Below are 24,131 nucleotides of genomic sequence, written 5' to 3'. Positions count from 1 at the left end.
GTTAAAAGCCCAAACTCCCATGGAAAGATCTTGGATTTGCACTTTTCCGGCAACACTTATATTAGTAATATTCTCCCGCCCCCAAAATATAAATTTGCATCCAACAGTGAGCACCGCACAACCACCACCATGGCAGATGCGTTACGTGACTCTTTGGCCTTTTTTTTCTTTTTTTCTCACATCTATACACGTTCGAGCAATTATAGAGGTCTTGATTGCTCAAATGCATATTGATATAAGGTCCTACCCAAGATTGAATGAGTGTATGGCATCACATACACTTCAACATACTCTTTTTCTTGATTATGAAATCTTATGGACTGACAACCAATTTGACTGCCCCGACATATGGACCTTGCTTCAGTCTAGCGCATTAAATGCATAAAATCGTCATGCAGTACATCTTAGTCCGTCAGATCGAAATCTTGGTCCACATTTCAATCTCAACCCAAATTTTGGACCCGCAGGTCGAAAACTTTGCTTGACCGTTATACGCATTAACTGAAGCAATTTGGGTGACATATAAGCCTTCCATGCTACCAGCTACAAGAACGTCTGTTGTGAATTATAGACTTAGCAATTGTTGTTCTACTCACGCAAACCCCTTACCTCACATAAGCAAAACACCACCAGAACCTAAAATACCTCAGTGAGGCAATGATTGGATATAACCAATCCAAATCTTTCACGGATCCTCAACTTGATCTCAGTACAGTAAAACATATGCAAAACCTATATACTCATGGCCTTGGGACAGCAGAAGGAACTCACATGAACAGCTGATATCAACAGGTTGACAACATCAGGTTCAATGAGAAAATCTCCTATAGAATGGTACATGAGATCAATAACGAGATAATTTGTCAGATAAAGCTGTAGAACTAGCATTTGAGTAAACCAGCAATTTCTAAACGCCCTACTTAAAACTCATATTCCAAAAGCTGTCGTAGATCCAAAAAAATTTTGACGAACGAAAAAGATTAAAGAACAATGCAAGTACAAGGTTGCCTCTTCCTGAAAAACAATTAAGAAAGATTAGGCAAAAACATTGATGCCGACAGTAAGTATCACTATCCCTGAGTAAGCAAGCATTCCTCCTTTTTGAAAGTTATTCAGAGGTCACAGATTGAAAGAGCAAAGAAAACATGGATCACTAAGAGCATAGAATCAAGATGCAACTAGATCGGGTGTTTCTGCTTCGACTGAAACTAATGCAGTGTGTACTTTCTCCAACCAATTGTCAAGGCGGTCACGCAATGATTTGATCTGTGGAATTCCCAAAACTCTTGGTTGAACCCATGAAACATGAACTGTTCCATCAACTTGATCGATTATCCCCTCAATAAGACGAACCTGTAAACAGATTTCTTCAAAAGTTCAATAGGGAGAACAGGAACAATCTTCATCACTATATTTCAAGTACTCATAAAAATAAACCAAACCAAAGATCAAGATTCAAGAAAATTTCAAAGTAAAAATGCCAACATGGCTGCGGACTGCCAGACTGGGAGGGTGTTCGCCATAGAACAGTGTGTCAAAATGTAGAATATCATATTTTTAGTGAAATTTTGACGTAAAAATTTGAAAGTACATTAAAGTTCCAGTTCAAACTCAGAATGATCAATCAGTAGGGCCAGTTTCTCTCAGCACCATTGAAACACACATTAACAACAAGTCACAAGCAAACTCCAATTGCAGGAATGACCCATGCAGACACCGAGGCCCCAGAGTCCTGCACCCCAACCCCCTTTGTAATTGATGATGAAAATCATGAATAAAGATGATGGGCCTTTATGCTCATGATTTTGGTTGATGCACTTTTATGTTCTTGTAGTATGGTAGATTTGTTGAATCAGTTACCATACTGGAGGTGAAGACCTGAATAGGCTACATGGTGATACATATTGTCATATCCCCTTATCTTCTATCTTCTCTATTTATCTCAGTTCGGTCCAAGCAGCCTTAAGCAACAAATTTGGAAAGAAGTGGATTTTAATCAGGTACATCAGAAGTAATTTTAACACTTGATTAACTGAAAATTACCAATCTATACTCTCCTAATGAGTTTGGAAGCTTAGTAACACAGTTTAGCATCTGAGCTGTGTGTTCTAGACAGCATCAAATTTTTAACTTTATGTCGAATATCTCAGAAGATCTAACTAGATTGCATCGAGATTCTGGGATGTAGTTCCTCCCCTTGACTGCATCCAATTGATCCAAGTGAGGCCATCAGGAAGCACAACCAACCCTAGAAAGGTCCTTTGTCCATTCCAACGGCAGGATTAGGAGATACATTTACCTCTCTCTCTCTCTCTCTCTCTCTCTCTCTCTCTCTCTCTCTCTCTATCTATATATATATATACATACACAATTTTTTTTTTTTTTTTTTTGGGGGGGGGGGAGAGGGGGGTTAGATTAAATTTTACTTCTACATTCATTCCATAGGTTCTGACTAATGAAGGTTAATAAGGTTCTGACTAATAAGGCTATTAGCAAAGCATACGATTTTGAAGAAGTCCTATATCAATAAGGTTGCCACACCATGGTATCAGCAATCATTCTAGCCCTTTAAGTGAAAGGCCATCACCTGATACTGGTCCAACCTATGCAAGTTCCTGGGCGTAACAAGTTCTGAATGGTTTGTAACCCTTAGGAATTTTCGGCAGACTGAGTGACCACCCTAAAGATTTTCTCTAAGCCTCCAATCAATAGTCACTACTTGTTGCAATCCGCCACCATTAATACCCCCACAAATGGCATGACATTTTGGAGACCAAGGGCAAGAGATCCATAGAAGAGACTGATCAACCTTCACAACACAAATCAGGATCAACTCCAGGGAACAAGAATCAAATATGCAATGGATCAACCTATCCATTGAGTGTACCAGATTGGATAGATCCCACAGCTGATAGATGACTACCAGAAATCCTGGCTGGTGCATGAGATGATGTCTTTTTGTTTCTTTTTTATCAGTCACAGTTAATATGTCAACTTAATTTCATTTTTAAAAAGCCATTTTCACTTTCATCATTGATTCAGCTTAATTCCATACCAATCTGTCAGAAAACAAGACGAGGAAAAAGATTCATAGTGATGCACCTAGTTGCGCCACAAGGAAGAATGTAGTCATTCTGAAGTTGGATATATAGGAATGGTCTGGATTGGGCACACACCATAGTTTAGACCAAAATTCAATAAAGTAACCATGTCATGAAATAGCATACTATATGTCCACCCAACCTCAATTAGTCATATTAGTCTCATCCTCCTGGTAGCCCAGAAATTATTCAGAACTTCCTTTGCCATGTAGCAGCCTCCACTTAGGCTGAAACCTGACATGTGAATGAGGGGCTATCAAATCTAACCAAATCTTGAGTCCCATATGACTTGCCACAGGACAGAATACGCATGCCAATGAGTAACTCCTTTCTGGTAGGGCCAAGTAGAAACCCTGCTTTTGAGAACTAACTAATTGTAAGGGAAAAGATTGGGCACACTAGTAGTATACCGCTAATGCCCTGTCTCCCAGTCCCATGTGACCTGCAGCGTGAACCAACCAGTTACTCCTTTCTGGTTGGCCCAATTAGAAAGCCTACTCCCAAGAACTTAAAAATAGGGGGGGAAAAGAAGAAAAAAAGGGTTACACTACCGGTATTATCATTAATGTACTCTCTCATTGTTGACCCAAAAAAAAAAGTACTCTCTCATCTTAAGACTTATTGCATGCCCCCCACAGGTACCATCTGCTAGATTATTCATATGGTCACTGTGCCTATCCCTCACCCAAGTAATAACGATACCCCCCCCTTTCTTTTTTTTTCGATTCTCTACTTTGTTTCCGCTGCAACCTAGAAGTAATTTCTTATGGGTTTACACAGATTCTCACTCACTAATTTGCCAAAACTATTGACAGCCTACCCATACACCACCTCAAGATAGCATATATATAAAATTAACCCAGCAATGGGTACGGTTATACTTCAAGTGAATAAAAACCAGAGGTATGTGAATTTGTACATCAACTTTGCGCCTCTACAGCTCTATTTTTCCCTTTATGATGTCAACAAGGGAAAGGCATGTATTGAAGGTGGCAAATGAAGGGTGCACTAAGAATGGAGTCCATACAGCTGCCTTTCAATCAGTAACTTAAAGTAGAATTGACTTACAGAGAGGCTCTTCATGAGAAGATACTCAACATCCTCTACAGAGAGTTTTGTGCGCTCTGCAATGACACTCAGTGGAATAGTTCGGTCTTCTGATGGACGACTGTAGCAAATAATCAAATTCCACCATAAACAGCACTAGTTAATACAATATCAGAAAGGGGGGGGAAATCCAATAATCAACTCTGGACTGTTCAACTCATAAGCTCTACTTTCAACTGATGCTGACCTGAATATTATTTCCATCAAGCAAAGAATGTTGATCTTTTCCAGTAGCTTCCTCTCATTCTCTACTAATGCTGGCTGAGCATTCAGAGCAGCTTTATGAACATGACAGAGTTCTTGATAGCGAACTAAATCACCAGAGTTGAATGCCTGGAGAATATAGTAGAGCCATTCCACTTTTGTGCCTAGTAGGCAATTTATCTGCAACAATGTTTCGAAATAGTTTAAAACTTGGAGAACTCTCAGTAAGAGGAACAACAATAGCTAAGAAGCATGAAACACTAAGAGAGGATTAAAGTTGAAGGAAAAGCAGAGAAGGAAATTTTCTTGAAGTAGCCAAAATATAGACTGGTCTCAGTACTTCTCTTCAGATGGAGTTAGGTCAGACAAACAATGGTGAAGCAAAAAAAAATATAGTGAAAGATGTACCAGTTTCAGAGGTTTTCCTACTTGGTGACATCTAATGTCTAGGAATATGATGCAATGGTTTTGAGTGTCCACCATAACTAATAGAACAGAAAACTTTCCATTATTCAACCAATGATTTTAAACACTGGAACAATCTGCACACGAATCAAATGGAACAGCTTCGGTCAACAAAAACTTTTTAACATCCTTCACTCTCTTTAGTGTGCTTCCCCTTTCCCTCAGTATCCCAACCACCAAAAAACCTTAAAATATTTGCAACTAGGACCAAGGTGGAAGAAAACAAGTAAAAGAAAGAGTGGAAAGAGCAGCATACATGTGATCTTTTCTGGTTATTCACAGGATAGTACAAAGAGAGAAATGAGAGCTGATGGCATCGAAGCAGATTAGAGCAGGTACACACCTATTCTGCACCAAATAGATCGGAGCAGGCCGACACCATTACCAGATAAGGGTCACTGCAGTATTTAAGGGCATGGTGGGAGATCTCGCGAAATATCTTGTTTTTTCACATTGGCGAGACGAGATGGAGGTCGAGATCTGCGAATTGGGATATCTCGCTCGAGATCTCGCCATATCTCGCCATATCTCGCCCTGGATCTCGCTGGAACTCTTAATTTTTGCCTTTTTTTTTTTGTGGATTTTGGCTGAATTTTCACTTGCAACTATTCTTAGCACATCTACAACAAGGAAGATCAATCATTCTCTACTTGTCTTATGAATTTATGATTTAATGACTTATATAGAACTTCTAATGGTTGTATAATTATTTTATTCTTGAAAACTGAGATTGTGATACTCATATGGATGGAATTTTGATAACATTTAAGTTAGTTGATGCATTTGATATACTTGCTTTTCATTTATATGCTTTAAAGATTCTATATTACATGTTGTATAACATTGCATTCTCTAATCCTACTACATTTCGGTTCCACATTATGGGTAGACTTAAAAATCATACATAGGGTTGTTTCTGACAAATCCAAGGCCACCAACGTGTTCAAAAGGCCTTAAATAAGCTAAATACCAAGTTTCAACCCAATTGGGACCCTAAAACCTACCGAGATGGGCCACCGAGTTGACGCCAAAAAATTGTATATCTCGACCGAGATCTCACCGAGATGGTCGAGATCTCTCTTTTTCAAGGTGGCGAGATCTCTCTCGAGAGCGAGGTCTTCTACCATGTTTAAGGGTACCCACCTACCGTTAAAGCATAGTACCTAACCCAATAACCTTCTGAATTTAAGGGTGACCCTCATATTATGCTGGTTTGTATAGTTCCACAATATTCTAATCATGTAGGGTAATGGTATGGCTGATAGCTGTACACAAACAACCACATTGACACCACTAGAAATAATACTTGCTACAAATTAGTGGGAAAATTCAGATTAGCAAATATTATGTTGAGTAGCACATCACGTCTGAAGCCATCTTAGAAACAAATACCATACAGAAATGTATTTTTAATTTTCTAGGTTAGCAACATATTTTATTTTTAACTTTTTGCATTAAAATTTTCTAAAAAGGATCTGAAATAAAATGATCCAGATCACGCAATAATACCACAGTTTGATACAATCAATGGTGTTACATGTAGGGGTTCCCCCTACACCTACCTATAGGTATTCTTAGCTATATTCAGTACAAGTGCTAACTATCTCTAATGCATATAACATAGATACTACCTTAACTTTAGAAGCTTCTAGACAACTCTATTATAGGCCATCTAAATATAGTGGAACCCTAAGACTTAAAAAAATCATGCCCAAAATGACAGCTTGACTTCTCTAATATGAGCTAACCCACAAAAATGTCTAGTTCTAGAACACAAACTTACAAGTAAAACAACTTAAGTATGCATTGGAATGCATCTACTTTGATGTTTCTTCTAGATTTGTAGATTCTTCCCATCCCCTGATTGATGATTCCCCAAGGAACAGGTTTATTGTTGTCTCTTGGGGTCTTAACTCTTCTTTTCAGTCTTCCTCTTAAAGACCGCTTTTGTTTGCTCCTCTTTAGATAATTTAATTATTTATTCATACAAAAAAATCTTAAGTATGCATTAGGAATCAACAGCCATCAAATATAACCGCTGTCATACATCATGCATCATACATGGCATGTTACAAAGAGATACATTAATCTGATGCACCAATACAAACAAGTCAATCATAGACCCACCCAAGAGTCCTAGAAAACCATATTGAGTTCTAGGGAGGATCAACATGGTGGAGAAAGAAAAGGAAAAAACTAGCAACCATTAGAGTGTTCATGTCGTCAGGTATAGTTATCCTCCAACCATGGAACTAAATCTCGGTCCTCCAACTTGGAACTAAATAACGGTTGAAACGGACGGAGATTTCCAAGTTGTTGGTTTAGGGCCTAGCCAAAATGAACTCAAATGTAATATCTTGCATTCACTTTGGTTTTTACACCTTCTCTTTCTATGTTGGTTCCAAACATGGCATGAGCAGATATTGTTCATATATGAGCAAAACATACCTGTTTTCTCTACAGAAGAACCGAGAATAGTACTGGGTCTAATTAAGAACAACAGTACCAATAATATTTTGCAGTACAGGCACAAACTAGTATTCCATCATTTTCCAAGAAGAACAGAAGGCAATTATTGAAGTCCACGTAATTCATTGAAGTCCAAGAAGAACAGAAGGCAATTATTCAAGTCCACGTAATCCATTCTAAGCTTTAAAAAGAATCATAAAAGAGGAGTGGAAATCATCTAAATAAGACTGCCTTACAATCGGATGAGCTAGCAACTCCCCAAAGTTGTAGATATTGTCTCCAAGCAATGCTGACAGGGACAAATCAAATGCCAAATCCTGAATCAAGAAAAACCTTAAAAGTAAGCACTTCTATACACGGTTACCACAGATATTGAATAGTCTCAACCAAATGCAAAGTAGAATCGTGTACAAATGGTTCCAAAGATACAAGAGAATAATGAAAAATGTATCATGTATTATCTGCCTAGGAAAAAGTTAGCATGTGGTTAGAAAGTTCAAATGTCAGGATATTGTTGGTGCTTATTCAATTTGACATACACTGCCTTACAGCATTTAGTTACAAGCACATTTAATGATGATCTATATTTGACAATTTAGCACCAACTAGCCCATGAAGTACAGGATTGAAAAGCTTAAAGCAATGCTTTGGGCATGCATATACGTATATGTATGTATATAGGTTTCTTCATTGGAAAATAAAAACAAATAGCAACTTGTTATCCGACAGTTACTTCCTGAAGGAAGCATCTCTTTCAAGGAATCAATGACATTGGGTTGACTCGTTCCACTTAGCATATGGTAAACTGTGTCAAAGCACACTCTGATCCTAATTCACAAGGAACCCGAAGGACCAGAGCTGGTTGTCAATTACGTGTTAGGGACCAGTCACACATTCTAGGCAATAATTCCAGTTTTTTTTCTTTTGTGCATTTATAATTTCTAGCAGTATCGGCCACTTCACCAGAAAGAAGAGAACAATTACTGATGACGAACAAATTAGTGGGTGTGGCTTGGGATGCATAGTGTGCATAGATACCTCATTTTGTAACCAGAAGGATACACAACAATGATGAATTGTTTCTTTAGGGTGGTAGCCAAAGGCCTGACTGGTTTACAGAGCTCCTGTGTAATCTAGCTATGTCTGGAACCACCTTGGTTAGATGTCAAGAACACCCTTGTAATGTGCTTCAGAATGTGGTTCAATGACCTTTAAAATCAACTTCATTGTTCAAAAATGATGGTTTTCATAATCAGATTCCTTGAACCAAAACATGTTTCCCAAATGGCATAAACTGATCATATTCCAGAAAAGATTCCATTTTGGTCCTATGGGACCACATTGGAAAATTAATTTATCTGACCATTTAGGTTTCTGAGTATAATTAGATGGCAAAGCTTAAAAATCATCCAATTTGAAGCAATGCTTAATTGAACTTTTAAGAGCTATGCTTAATTAAACTTTTAAAGACTTTTAAGGAAATTAATAATTAAGTGACTTGGACCAAGCCAAGCCTGAAAGAAGAGTAGCATACCACGTCCATAGCACAATAGGCTTTGTCAACAATTAAAAAGTCGGTCAATGTTTGGAAAACCATTAACGAAGTTGTGCTCTTGTCTGTCGATGCAATTGCAACATCAACAAAAACCTTTTAGGTAAGCACTATTGCAGATGTCAAGAAGCTTATGGCAGTCTTAGCTAGACTAGTACTTTGCAGTTTCCCAAGCCAGCTACGAGTTAGGTTAGGGGCGCATAGCTTGTTCGGTTATGAAGTAAACATTGACGAATGCCCAGAAATCATCAATTTGGATTCCAATGTGAAGTAGCACTCCTTAATTCTGAATTTCCACTGCCATATGACTCTTAAATGCTTTTAAAGCTACCATGGATGATTTTTTGTACACATCTTTGTTAGACCTAAAAATGATTTAAAACCTCCAATTCTTGATTAAACTTGATTTTTTTTATTATTTTAAACACTTGTCCCTTATTCTGAATGGATCCACCAATATCTCGATCAAATTCGCTGGAATTTCAAGTGAAATAAAGTTCCATTCTTAGCTAATACAGCATGGAAGCTTTCCCAAGACTATACGAAGAGCAGTACCCCAAGACATCAAGGGACTGTAAACTTTTGAAGTTTGGAAGAAACCATAGCTGCAGACAGAAAAAATTGTTTGACGACGCAAGTTGCCTACATTGCTTAACTTGTGCTTGTCTTTCGAAACTTGTTCTTATTTTGTTTTTCCAGAACGAGTATACTTCCATCTATCTCTGTTTTATATTGCACACATCATGTCTTTCTCTGTTATTTATTTAATTCCCATTTTCAATTTTGTCTTATCTAATGTGTTTGTTAACTTATTATCTAACTAAACCAAACTAGGAAAACAGGTTGATGTCTCCCAAGAAATACATCAAGAAGGAGGTGGAGGCACACAGAAAACCCTTGAATTACTGCCAAACGGCATTACAATTTACACTAATATACTGTATGCCATACTTGGGATTTTTCACAATCAAATAAATTTCACCTGGTAAGGGACTATTTGTAATTCTGCCCAGCCAAGTCAGGACAGTCTTGAAATTCAAGTTCTAACAAAGGAGCCCACAATGGGGAGTCTGAAATTGAAAGAAAAAAAGCCATCCTTCTCTAAATTGATCAATTCACCCTTAATTATTGAATGAAAATTTCCAGCTTGGCTGCCTATTCTCTTTACTTTTCTGAGTTAGAATAGTGTACGGTCCTGGTAAGGTACCTCCAAGGTGTTTGATAGAAGGTTCTAGCAAGCTGACATCCTTCCTCTTGGCTGAAAAGTCAGCTTACGCAGCCACTCCAGCACCTCCAAAACATCAAGACAAGGCTCTCCTCCCGTCCAGGTATCTGGCAGCCAGCATCCTTCTCTAGCCCCTTTAATTTGTATTTGAATTTTCTATCTTGTTCCATCCTTTCTTGGATCAGAAACCAAGAAAGTCATATCTCCATAACCAGCCGCCATCGAGATCCAACCGAACTTTAATCATATAGCCCCCGACAGCCCTAACCTTTGATCCTAACCTCACTTGACACCAGCAAAAACCTAAATCCTGGGATTCTGGATTTGAAACCTTACTTTCAAACCCTAAAATCAAGAACTTCCTCACATTTTGAAATTTCATTGGATTCTAAACCCATCTGACCTCAAGTATACCAATTCGAGATACCATATTTTCTCCCATTTCAAGAATTTACCTTTTTAACCTGAAACCTAAGCTAATAACTTTATAACATCACTTAACCACCTCATATGAGGTTAATGTGTCTTTTCACATAAGATCATCTTCAACATCAATCTTGAAGTCATCTCACACCCCATAATTCAAGAAACTCTCCCATAAGCCCTAACCAAGCCTAACAAAACCCAGCTGATCCACTCCTAATCTTGGATTGCTTGGCCATTACACCCATGAGGCTAATATTATTGGTTTAGCAAGGTTGATCGAAGTGCTTAATACGTTCTTGGTCCACAAGCTGACTAGTAACCAGTAAGAATATTCCTCTGCTGGAGTCATATTTAGTCACAATCATGGATTTCAGACAGGAATCTAGGTGGCAACACTCGGTTCCTTTTATCCAAAGAGTAAGATGTTTACTTTAAATGAACATATCATGTCCTCATGGTATGAACATGCATACATTGAAGAGTCGTATTTAGTCATATTCACGGGTCCTGGAACCAAATCTAGGTGGCAACTGTTGATCTATTCCTTCTTTCCAAGAGTAAGATATTTCCTTTCGAGGAACACACAATGTTCTCGTAGTGTGATGCCCTTCAACACAGCCATATTTTTCAATAATGACAACAGTGAAAAAGTCTAGAGGCCCTACAAGTAAATCCCATCATTCTTCAAACCACTGAGTTGAACCTTCATTTCTACTAAAAGATGCTGTACAGATCATTTCTGTCGCAGAGTAGCTTCCGAGACTCTTCACACTGACGGTTGAGAACTGGTGATTGATGATATCACAATCCATTAAGCAAACATGGCAGGATAGTGTTGATTCCTAGACAGGGATATAAGTATGCAGATCATGTTACAGAATAGTCCAAGCTAATACAAACAATGAAGGATCATCCACTCCACCAAAGATTTAAAAACAAAATCCAATGACAATCATCCCAAATCTTGCCAGTAGATCATCCAATTATTCACCATGTAATGTGCCAGGATGAGCCAAAAGCTTGATATATATAGGTGCCAATTAGTGTGTCCTGAGACTCAAACCAAATGGGAACGCGTTGGTTGTTCTCTTGGACTACCCCGGGCGGTTGGAAGGACCTTTTAGAAATGGCTCAATGACATGATACGTTGTTTCAGCCCATCTGTACCGAGGGGTTTGTCTAGGGAAAAGATTTTGCTCTTCTAAGTGGTTTTAGAATTTCAACGACGACAATATGATTTGTTACTGGTTTGGGCTGGCTCATTTATGTTTTCTCATCAGATTTCTGAAACTCATTTCTATGACTTGGCCAAGCATGGGCTGTTTAAGGCACAGTGTCAAAGCATCTGCTAGGTGTCCACGAGGTGCTTTGGTGGAGCCAACGTGTCCAGGTGCCACCTTGTAGCCTAGGCAGATCGTTTGGTGTCGCCTTCATCCCCTCCCCCCCCCACCCACCCACCCCCCCCCAAAAGAGAGAGAGAGAGAGAGAGAGAGAGAGAGAGAGAGACCTTGCTTGCCTAGATGCCGTTACAACTATGATTTGTGGACCTCTTTGTACCAACTGCTGGTTTTCCTTTTAGTGCTATTATTTCTTACATTGGCTCACTGACTATTTGGTGCATAAATTGAGGGCCCCATGACAACAAAACCAGCAATGTTATACTTTAATATAGGATCCACCTTGGATCATCTTCCAAGAAGAGCAAACATACCAGCTAGAAGTCAACACCCATGTGGAGCTGAACTAAGCCATGTCTTTAACTTTTGACTATTAGCAATTTTTGTTAATTCTTCTACTACAACTTGTCAAACAAAATCTTTTCTCCATCCCCAACCACCACCAACCCCCCAAAAATAAAAACAAAAAGCAGCCTATGTCAACCAACCAGATGTCCCCCCAACTTTTTTTTTTTTTTTTTTTTTTTTTGAGGGGGGGGGGGGGGAGGGAGGGGAACGGTAAGGGTCTCTACACACTCCTTTAGCCAATGAACGTAGATGACAATTTGCTTCATTTTTGTACAAGTCCTTCACCTATTTGGAGCAAGTCTAGACAGTTTTTAAGTATAGCATTAGCTTAACTCCAAATTACAGGCTAACTACGGAGGTTCTGATCTAAGAACACACAAGTCCAATGGGTGGCAACATGAAAAATAAACTGTTCTGACATGCCCTGTTCAAGATTAGTTGCTCATGGCTTATTCTTTTAACTTCTGCTCTAAAACACAAAGTAGGAAAATTGAGTCTTGCATCATGATTCACGCTAGTTCCTCGCCTCCATAAATCTCATATTTCATCTAAAACATGATTATACTAGTTACCTATTTCTTCTGAATGTAAGAACTAGCATGGGATTTGCAAAATGTAGAAGCTACCCAATTGATCGAAACATGTTCATTAGGCAACTTCAATTTCTCAGCTGATGTCTCACATATGTTCTTTTAAACATGGAAACAAATCTTGGTTGACACTGCTGGTTTTGACCAAGACATCTCAATTTTGCAGGTAACAGAAACAAAACCTTAGAGTCTAACAAATACCAGCTGTCAACAATATTTCATGAACTCCAATAATTTCAACAAACACAAGGCTTTGACCATTTTGACCAATTTCAATCGGCTCAGTTTTGACCCCTTCTGACCAGCCCATAACAGGAGAGCTTTGATTAACCCAAAAAAAAAAAAAGGTTTTCACCACGTTTTGACCAATTTCAACCAAATTTGGGTGTCTGGCTGGTCGAAACCTGGGTAGCGCCAATATCTTTACCCTTCCTTAAAAGAGATGGGAGGCAAGTCATGAGTTCCACCATATTTAATACTCCTGGCCTATCAAAACTCTGTAAAGGAAAACTTACCAGCTTGAATGGTTCTGACAGTGACTCCACTGATGTGTACGCCAGATAGAGAAGAGCACTTTTGTAAAACTCTGCAAATTCTTGACGAGATTTGTGGTACTGTGAAGAAACCCAGTAAAAGCTTGCAGATACTGATGGATCAATATCAGTCATGCTATCAAGGGTAGTTTTCCCATATTCCAATAGTTTCTTGCACTCTTTCTGATCTCCTTGCTCAAGCTTGAATGCAGCTATCTGCATCTTGACATAAAGAATTGGCTCCTCTATACGCAAATCCCTAGTAACTTGAAGCTTTTCAATCACACCTTCAAGATAACCAATGGCAGCTTCTTTCTCTGCATATTGCCGTGAAACTATGACAGCAAAATGTGCAAGCTTGAGAAGATTGATCTTTGTCTCGAAATCGGTGATAAAATTATGATACAATTGTATCAGAGCATCACCCGCCTGAAAGGAAAATGAAAGGGACACAACAATACTTTTAGCACATCATCTAATTTAAACACAGAGGCAACTGAGTACATGAAATGTAAAATGCAAACTTACGAGGGAACTTATACAAAGCAAGGACAAGGACAAGAGTGAACATATGCAGAAGAGAGGATAAAAACAAGGACATCATGTTCACATTTTAATTTCTTCAATAGATGCAGGCATGTAGAACTTATATTATGGATGATTAGATGTAATCATGGAAATAATTAAAATTGACAAATGACAACATGACAACCAAGGTGAATTAGCTGGAACCCATCCATACTTATATTGTAAGCTATCATGCTCCAGTTTTTATGGTATGCAGGGGTACGACACCATTTATCATCAGGCTCATGACATAAAGAATCCCAGAATATATTAAAACTTTAAAGTACAATGAACCAGTCAACCTGAAAATAATGCATGTTCCCAAAAATTTTAAAAGAAAATGGAATCGTAGATTCCTTGAATTTGGAGCATTGCCTCACACTTTTCTCAGCAAGCAAATGAAAAGCCTCTACACAAAGAGGAAGAAAAATACCCTGCAGCAATGTCGGATGATCTTTTTCTTAAGGATCAACCATATTTCCTTTTTCTTGAAAAGGTTAGGTGAAACAGTTTCAAAACAATTCTCGGAAACCAGATGAGACTCAAATCATATGGATTTGTAAATTACAGAATTCGCAATCCTATTAAGGAAAAAGAAGAAGATACTCAATTTCAAGAGAGCAAACAAAATTTCACAAACGATCTCATAGATACATAAAGAATTACATGGGCAGTCATATGCATGGCTTGCTGGATATCTTAAATATCTTCCACAATCTAGCCCATGATTTTAGCCCCACTAGAAGGAAAATTGATACTCAAACCTTCCTTCAGGATCAGGGGAAAGACTTTGTAGAGGGTTTTCTTTTATTTCTGAGACGCAAGTAGGGATTTGCAATAAGAGAGTTATTGGATTACACCTAGACGCCTTGAGCTCTTTCTTTCTCTCTTCCTATTATACCTATTTTTCTTTCATAAGGTGTAACCTACTCCTTCAGTTTTGTCCAACCAATTCTACAAATGCCTATACCAAATGCAGCAGTAGACATTTATAGGTACCGGGAATAAGAAACTGATAACCCCTGAGGAATTATCCTGCAAACTAGAAGATGTAAGCCCAAAATTGAGGCCAAATCACAAAATCACTCAATTTGAATTCAGTGGTAAATTAGGGTTCTTAACCCCTGCAATTAGGGCTCCCTAGGGTAGTTCACAGTTAGACAGAAGCTGTTTTAGGGCTAAAACACCCCCCGGCTATAGAGTTCTAACTCCTAAAGGGACTATAACTCTGTTGTAACTTAACAACCAAGGACTCAAATTCAAAAATAAAAGAATATCTAAACTCCTAATAGGACTCTGAATCAAGCTAGGTCCGATTGGGTCTGACTAGGGGACCCAAAATACCCCTACCTAGGTTAGGGGTTCTTCCTGGCCGTAGGGTGCTGGGCAGCATCCCTAGGCCCTGTTTCAGCTAGTGGGGGTTTTCTGGGGTTGGCCCTCTAACCCCCAAATCAAGGGCCGAATTACAGGACACTCAGTTTGTGTTCAGCAGTAGATTAGGGTCCTTAACCCCCGCAATTAGGGGTCCCTAGGGTAGTTCACAGATGGACAGCAGCTGTTTTAGGGCTAAAACACCCTGTGGCTATAGGGTTTTAACTCCTAAAAGGACTAGGGCTCTATTTAAAGTTAACATCAAGGGATTCAAATTCAAAACAGAAGTAGATCTAAACTCCTCACAGGACTCTGAATCAAACCAGGTCAGATTGGGGTTGCCTAGATGACCCTAAGTGACCAAAATACCCCTGTCCAGGTATGGCTTCCTCCTTGGGCTGTAGTGTTTTGGGCAGCATCCCTAGCCCCTGTTCCGACTAGTGGGGGCTTCTCTAGGGTTGCCTTTCTGGTTAAATCACTCGATTGGTTGACAAAGGTGGCCAAATAACTAGATCCACAGAACAACTACTCTTGCAGCCACTTGATGGACCAGCTGCAATGGGATATGCACTACAGCAGCAGACACAAAACAAAACCATAAAATGATTATCAATTCAGTGAAGACCCACTACATGACACTCCCCCCACCATGAGGTGCAGGGAGAATCACAATGTATGCTGCCTAAATCCTATTTTGACTGTTTCCAGACTTGAACCATAAGAACTTGGTCACAGTGGAGCAACCTTGACAGTTACACCATCGGACCTCGTCTTACATTATGAACTCTGGATAAGCCCCAATAACAGTATATTTACAGTTGAAGTTTTATCTGTTTTATATGCATAACGCATTATTACTTCGATACCAAGATGACGAAGAAAAGGGTGCACAGTGTAAAAACTCATGTAGACAACCACCACATTCCGTAAAATGTAAAAGATGCATCCAAAATGGTCCACTTGACCAAGCAACAATGACTAGAATAAGATACAGCCGCATAGACGGAAAAAGAAAGTGTAAACGGCCTGAGCGTTTTCACTAGAAAATGAAAATAATGGAAGATACAGAGCAAACAGGAGCTGAAATTCTCCAACAACAAGAAGATAAGAACATAGTATCTGACAGCAAACAACAGCAGGATCGAGTAAGCAATAAAACAAACTTTCCGTGGCAATAGAGAGGGGGGAAAATCAGTATTAATCAAACCTAACCCCCAATTGTTCAAGATCTCAATCTCACAGCTCAAACTCCACGACAAACAACACAAAACGAATCAACTCATCCAAGAAACGAAGTGAGAAACAAAGACAGAAGACAAGAAATCAGCCATGAATCACAAGTTATATTCCAACAGCTGAGCACTAAATTAAACTCACCTGAAATACAGTTAGGGCAACGAACTGCTCAAGCTTGAGAGTGAGTTGGTGCCAAAGCTTCCTTTGATACAAATCTGCCAATGTATTGAACCAATCGGCGAGCTCTGGGTGAGCGTCACGCTGGGATTCGAGATACTGGAGAGCAGCCATGAGAATTGACTGTGCCGAAATCAGACTCTTCCAAGGGAGAAAGAGAACGATTAGGAATTTACAGAGAAAGCGTGCCCAGAACCCTCAACTTCTCCTTTCTCCTTTTCTTTTGTAACAAGAAACAAGACGGGCCGCATCAGCGATTTCGTGTTTATATATTTCCGAGATTTTCGACTGACACGATACTTTGGCCGGCTTTATCAAAAGCCGCCCAAGTCCCAAGTCCGACCCTAGGTAAGGCTGTAAAACCAACGGTGCAAGTGCGGGTTTTCGAAAGAGATCGGATCCTCCACGTACGTGGAGAGCAAATTGTCCAATCATGCATAATAGATAAGGGTGTCAATTGCGTATCGAAATCATTTAATCGTACCGAATTGCACCGTCTAAAACCGCATCTTATCCCACCGTTCAAAATTGGTATGGTACGTACCGAAATTGAATTTCTTTGGTACGATTCTGATTTTAAGTACTCGTACCGTCATATATATTGAAACCGTACCGAATTGGTATCGTACCAAATTAAGAGATATAAATGTAATTTTACAATGAAAACATTTTATCTTTATCCTATCCATAATTCTCTGCTTCAGTTTTTCGTTTCGTCCTTCGCTTATCTTCTTAGATTTACTTGTTTTTGTCTCTATTAATTAGATTTACTTTCTTTGTCTTTGTTAATATCAAATTCTATCAATTGTTTGGTCGCAATTTCATTAAGATCTTAATGAACTAATAACAAAAGTAGCATGGGTTTGTTCATACCAAAAGTATATCACATTAGATATCGTGTTTAAATTGTTTTTTCGTATCGATTTAATACCTAAACCATACCGAAACCGTTTCTGCAAATACCGAAACCGTATCGTATTGTGTAAATTCGGTACGGTACAGTTATGATTTTTAGTATTCAAAGTTGATACCATACAGATTGATACCCTTAATAATAGACCTGTTAGATTCGGGCAAGGCTTTACCAAATAAATAATAAATTTGGGCAAGGTCAAAGGGGACCAATATTTAGTCCATTTCTATTATATAGATGTGTGACATATGTCCCAATATCACATCAAAAGTTTGAGGTCCATTTACAAGTGACATCATTTTTTTTCTTTTAATTTAATCATAACTCTTTAATGTGACTTATAAAAAGATTTCAACCATTTAATTTGATGTTGGGATACATGTCATACATCTACAAAGAAATAGAATGATCTTAATAAATTTCTATGCCAAAGATAGATTTTTTTCCCCTTTTTTTAAAACCAAAAAATAATTTAATTCAAGAAAAATTATACATAAACCATTATGTTTGCAATTAATTAAATCTACTATTCTTGGAAAAAAAATTAATTACAAATACCTTTATTGTAGAATTGTCTATTTATAGCTTTCCATTTTAACAGTCGAAAACCATATGTCATTAATTTTTTTCAGAAATAATAGATGTAATTGATTTCAAACACCAAGACTATATATAATTTTTGCACTTCATTCAAATAAGAGCATCCCAAAACACCCTCATAGGTGTCTTTATAGAGTAGATTATCATAAATGGTAAAATACCAATCTACTCCTCTATTGAGGCTTAGCATGTAAGCAACCATTCAGTGGCCACTACATGTCACTTTAAGGATTTGTACCACATGTCAATTTAAAGATCCTAGCCGTTGGTTGATTACCACTGTGCCTTATATGTAAAATGAACTCGGTTCTAAGTCCAAACCAACTTATCCAACCAAATAGCTAGACCCTCCACCCATTGGTGACTCAATGCAAGGTTGGTAAAGTGATAAGATCCATACTTCTCAGTGAATAGGTTATGGGTTCGACCCTTGTGGACGAGAAAGCTCCTTCCTGAGGATGTAATTGAGGGGCACGTAATTTGGCCGGATGAACCTCATATACTAAAATAAAAATGTGAAAACCCTAGATGGGAGCGAACTAGTTGTTTGGTTGATAACCCAATTTGGACTTAGAATTGGTTCATTTTACACGGTTTACAGAAAACATAGTGGTAATCAACCAACAGCCAGGATCTCTAAAGTGATTCGTGGCGCGCATTCGTAACAGTCGTTGGATGACCAATACAAACGAGTGATGCTGAGGATTTGAATTCCAATTACAGACAAGGATAGGGACTAGGCCTAGGATAATACTAATTATGGATAAAAATAGGGCCAAGGACAAGAATAAAATCAATCAAAGACGAGTTAGGACCATCAGGGATAGAGAGAGGGCCAACCTGTCCATCTCTACCCAATCAGAGAAAATTAGGGCAGAATTGGATTTGCTTGACCCGTCAAGATTCAGGGCCAGGGAAAAGAATCTTATATCCGAAATAAAGATCAGGACGAGAATAGGGTTAGAGCATTTGAGGTTGGGCTTGGGCTTAAAAAACCTCTGGCCCAGCCCGTCCCTCTTATGGGCTCTCTACAGATGTAATCACGTGCCATCCATGAAAACTAAAAACAAATGAGTGGCTTTTGGACAAAAAATTAAAAATAAGACACAAATCTTTTTCGTAGAAAGATTTTTTTGTTTTAAACCCAACTGATGTCTTGTTTAAACGGGTGTAAATGGATAATCGGAATTCGCTTTCAAATTCGCATCCGCATCTGTTTAGGGGTATTTGAATCCGTCCATTATTAATAGGATGCGGATATGATAACCGAAATTCGCTTTAAAATTATCTGATTAAGTTACTTATTTAGATTTATTGTTCTTATTTTTATAAATTCTACCTATGATATGTGACTATTTTTCTGAATTTTCTACTGAAATAGCTATCAAAGTTATTAAATTCTTAAATTTGAAACCTAGCTCTCATAAATAAAAATGTAAAGATGTATATAGGTAGTCGAAAATTTGTATTCAATCTATATTCATGCCCATTTAAACGAATCTACTCAAGAAAATAACTATCCGATTATCATCCGAATCCGACAGAATCCGTCCGAAAACCGATAGGATATTACTTGAATTCGTCCGAATATAATGTAGATATGGATATACCACTATCCGATCCGAATCCGGTTTGTTTACACCCCTACTTGTCTATTCCTTTTGCTTTGGTAATAATCTAAAACTGAATCAAGCATCGTGTAAAATTATTATTATCTTATTTTTTTATTGTTATTTTGAATTGAGGGTTCGTATTTCTTTTTTTTGCTTTTTTCCGTCTTTGGGGATGTATTAAAATGAACTTATAGTGTGACTTGTAACCAATTCAGAAGTCCGTAAATGGTTCATTTCTCTCACTTAATGCATAGAGGAGCAAGAAATGCATGCTACATCATGGATTTCACTAACTAGGTTTACCGGGGTGAAAAAGTTAGCAGATAAGCTTGAAAATTTGTCTGTTGAAATGACTTGTTAATTTTATTACTCTTGTATTTTTCAAAATCCCACTAAATATGTGAAATTTTACAAAAAATGTGTGGAAAACAATAGAGCGGGTCCTACATTTGAACAATAAAATCATTTCCTTTCTTTTTATGTTCCCCTACCCCATGACAAATGGGTCCCACATGTTTATTTTTCTCATCCCACTTTTGCTAATAAATTGTAGCTTAGTCTCACTTTCTCAGTTAGTTTTTACTTATCCATTTTCAATATTACCCTCACAATCTAAGTTTAAAAACAATATCAATAACATATGTTTCTGAAACTTTGTTGAAGATTTATGATCGGAAGAGAAAGAAATCGTAGATTGTAAAGGGAAATGAAGAAACGAGTTGAATATGAGTTTTTTCTGTAAGGTTATTTCTGTTTTTTTAAAATATTTAATTTGCTTACATTAACACTTGACTATGAATTTCTAATAGCATGAAGAATTTTTATACTTCTATCTTCCTCTTTTGTAGTAAAATTGTATATCTAGTTTTTTTTTTTTTTTGTAAACAAATTGTATATCTAGTGAAACGAGTGTTTAATTGAAAGAGTTCAAACATGTTAGGAATTGTTTGATATGAAAAATGAAGCAAAATACAATACGAAAAGAGAGTCATTACTTTTCAAATCTCCTTTGACCTACCCAACTAGTTATCAATACCCACCTTTAGAGCGATAAGGATCCCTTTCTCCAAATACTTTGAATACGTTGTAGACAATTTTGTAAGACTTCATATATATTTAAAGTAAAATGCACTGGCACCCCAAAATGGAGGCCTTAAAGCACTAACACCCCACTTTATATTTAAAAAGCACAAAGACCTCAAAATTGGATTTTATTGGATATATTTATCCAATTTATCACTGAAAACCTTTTTGACACTGTTTGACAGAATTTTTTCCCTTTGTAGCAAATTGGATGAAATTGGGAGTACTTGATGAGTAGAAAGGTAAAAAGGCTAGACTGGCAGCTTTAATTTATTGGAATTTATGGCTCTCTTGGAATGATTTGATGTTTAAAGGGATTCATTCTCCTCTAGCAGTGATTATTCAAAAAGCATCGCAACAATTTGAGGAGGTCTGCAATTTGCGAGCTCTTGCCAACAAATTCCCAAATTGTATGTGGAGAAGGCCATGTTGAGGTATTTGAGTCATACCCAACTTGTGTTGAGGTACTCAAGTTATACCCAACTTATTGTTGAGGTATTTGGGTCATACTCAACTTATGTTCTAATATGAGCCATCAGATTAGTTACGATCTAACGGTGTAATGGGCCTAGTAGGAGAGTCCAATTAACAATAGAATTCAGTATTTATTCTATAAATACTAGCTGGAAGTAGCGGTCTGGGTATTCCAAACTAGATACTCAGGATGTAATGCTTTAAGCAACCTCGTGCTTAAACCCTAACCCTAACAGGCCATTTCGGGGGGTTCACAAATTCCCAACTGTATGTGGAGCGTAGTATGGGATATTAAACTCTTGGCATCTCAGTTTATTGATTGTAAGTTTTCTTATTCACCAAGAGAGACTAACAGCTGCGTTGACTCTTGGCTAGGAAGGCAGTCTCCTTACCGAGTAGGATTGACTGGTCCATTTCCGCTACTTGGATTTCCAAGTTATGTAACTCGGATTTTAATTATTCTACCCTATTTGAATGATGCATGGTTTACCCAAAAAAAGAAAAGAAAAAAGAATATAAAATTCCTAGTTTTACTGATAGAATAAATATTCTAATGGGATGGCGTGGTTTTTTAGGGTGGCAAATGAACCCTTGTGATGAAGGCTTATTGTGGACGTATTTCTGGCGTAATGGTAACAACCTCTTACGTAGAGACAATAAAATCAAGAAAGTCTTGAGTTTGACCTTTTGTCCTTCCCATTCCTTGTAGTCTTTGTGACTGATTTGATGACAATCTAAATTAAAGAAGTCATGAAGGTCCATGTATGTCTCTTGGGGAATTGTAGGCTGCACTTTCAGATCAATCTCTCCAAAATAAGGCAATTTAGCAAGGGAAGTGCATTATGGGGGCAATACATAGATAGGAGTGTGTGATAGAAACTAGCTAAGACTAAAGTTCTAACTCCACAACCTGATCCAACCTCTTAGTCGCCCATTAGCCATACCAAGTGGACTGAATCACTAGCCTAACCTTTCTATCATTAATTAGCCCATGCCAAGTGGACTGAATCACTAGCCTAACCTTTTTTTTTGGGTAGAAGAATCACTAGCCTTACCAAACAATAAGAAAGCTCAATCTCTTAAAACCTGATTTAAAAAGGTTAATTGGTTTATTTGGGCCTTAAGCCAAAGAAACAAGATCTAATACTTAAATATAATTTTAAAGTTGAAATGGCTGAAAAAATTCGATCACAGCTGCCACTGGTCTCAACAATGATCCAATCAACCAAGCTGGTTTGTATTTCAGTTTTATGCTTTCAACTCTAAACCAAAAGAACCCACACTGAACCCCCCACCCCCCAAAAAAAAAAAGACACCAAATTGTCGACAACCCTAATCACAGGTTTGAAAAGGAAATACATCGAAAGCTATGCCTAAACATTGCCTTTCAGTTGGAGGCTAGTCCCCCTTTCCACCTAAGTTGAGATTCTCTATCTGCGAGGGTAGGGAACTAACTATGCTCTCGTTACACCTCTCCACCATATATTATTGATCCAGACTCTCACCCCAACCCCCCCTTCTCTCAATTAATTACATCAAATTAACAACTCTAATGTTATGCGTCTTGGAAGTTGGATCACAGAGTAAGAATGGATATGGATGCCGCAATTTATTTCTCCTAGACATCTGTTAGGTGAAACAATTCGTTATTTTTGGATGGATACAGTTTAACTGTTTAAGAATTATGATACAAAGACCCAATCTTGAATGGCAATCCACAATATTTGGTGGATTGAATAGAAAGAACAACAGAAACAAAAACCTAACTCAACCTACAAAGGAAGAATATTCAATACTTTAGCTTGAAGGTTCTTCTTGAATATTTTTTGTGTCCTTTTATAGATTCTTGTTAGGTTTTTACAGCTAGAAACTTAAGCTTGACAACTAACACAGTTAGGCAAAAAAGAGAAAAGCAAAAGGCAGATTTTGCTTTATTTTCAGGGCTCACAGTTTGGTGGCAAGCAAATCAAAATCTTTAGTTGGGTGAATAACAACTCAGAATAGAGTTTGGTTTATTTGTAGGTGATGGTGGAGATCTAAATTCAAAGGCTTGCTTTATTTGGAAGAATTATTAATTAGGTAAAGGTCAATCTACCAAGTGGAAGAAAAAGAAAATAAAAAAAAAAAAAAATGATTTAATAATAATGACATGAACAAAATGACATGAATGAATCATATCGTGTTACCTATCAAATATTAGACTATAATGGTATGATAGTATGATATGATATTGTACTATTTAATATTCAGTGTTGTAATGGTATAAGATAACTTTATCTAATATTATATTTGATATTCAAATATCGGTTTCATATTGAATTGATACTCTTATTAAATATGATGTTAAGAAACTAACACAAAAAGATATTTTATATTTTGATTCGTAAAATATGAAATTGTATGTCGACTAAAAAGAAATGAAGTACTGCCAAGTAGAGGCTTATGTTCGGGTAAATAAAAAAAGAAGAAAAAGATTTGGGTTGACATGATTTTGTATTATATGGTTAATATAAAGGAAAGGAGCTTAAAATCTGTGAGTCTTTCTATTTATAAATTAATGAGAATGAATCAAGATTGTTTGATAAAAGAATAAAAAAATAAAAAAAAGGAAACATAATGAAAAAAAAAGTTAGGGTTACTTGGTTAATCATGTAGCTTTTCCCTTCTTGTATAGTTATGC

At 37.5% G+C, this 24,131-nt stretch overlaps 1 protein-coding gene across 1 annotated transcript; it reads right to left on the bottom strand.

Annotated features, from left to right (window-relative positions):
* Positions 1-747: 747 nt before the first annotated feature.
* On the bottom strand, positions 748-17,014 carry LOC149000167 (26S proteasome non-ATPase regulatory subunit 13 homolog B-like). The gene is made up of 6 exons (XM_089140445.1): positions 16,733-17,014; positions 13,400-13,846; positions 7,583-7,663; positions 4,396-4,592; positions 4,170-4,269; positions 748-1,353 (listed from the first exon to the last, which is right to left on the bottom strand). The coding sequence occupies exons 1-6, from the start codon at positions 16,880-16,882 to the stop codon at positions 1,168-1,170; spliced, it is 1,161 nt and encodes a 386-aa protein (XP_088996571.1). The 5' UTR covers positions 16,883-17,014; the 3' UTR covers positions 748-1,167.
* Between the last annotated feature and the right edge of the window lie 7,117 nt (positions 17,015-24,131).

Source organism: Hakea prostrata, chromosome 11 (assembly GCF_041222555.1).
Source record: "Hakea prostrata isolate BN-2017 chromosome 11, UWA_Hpros_2, whole genome shotgun sequence".
Taxonomy (NCBI): domain Eukaryota; kingdom Viridiplantae; phylum Streptophyta; class Magnoliopsida; order Proteales; family Proteaceae; genus Hakea; species Hakea prostrata.
This window is presented reverse-complemented; position numbering and strand designations above follow the sequence as displayed.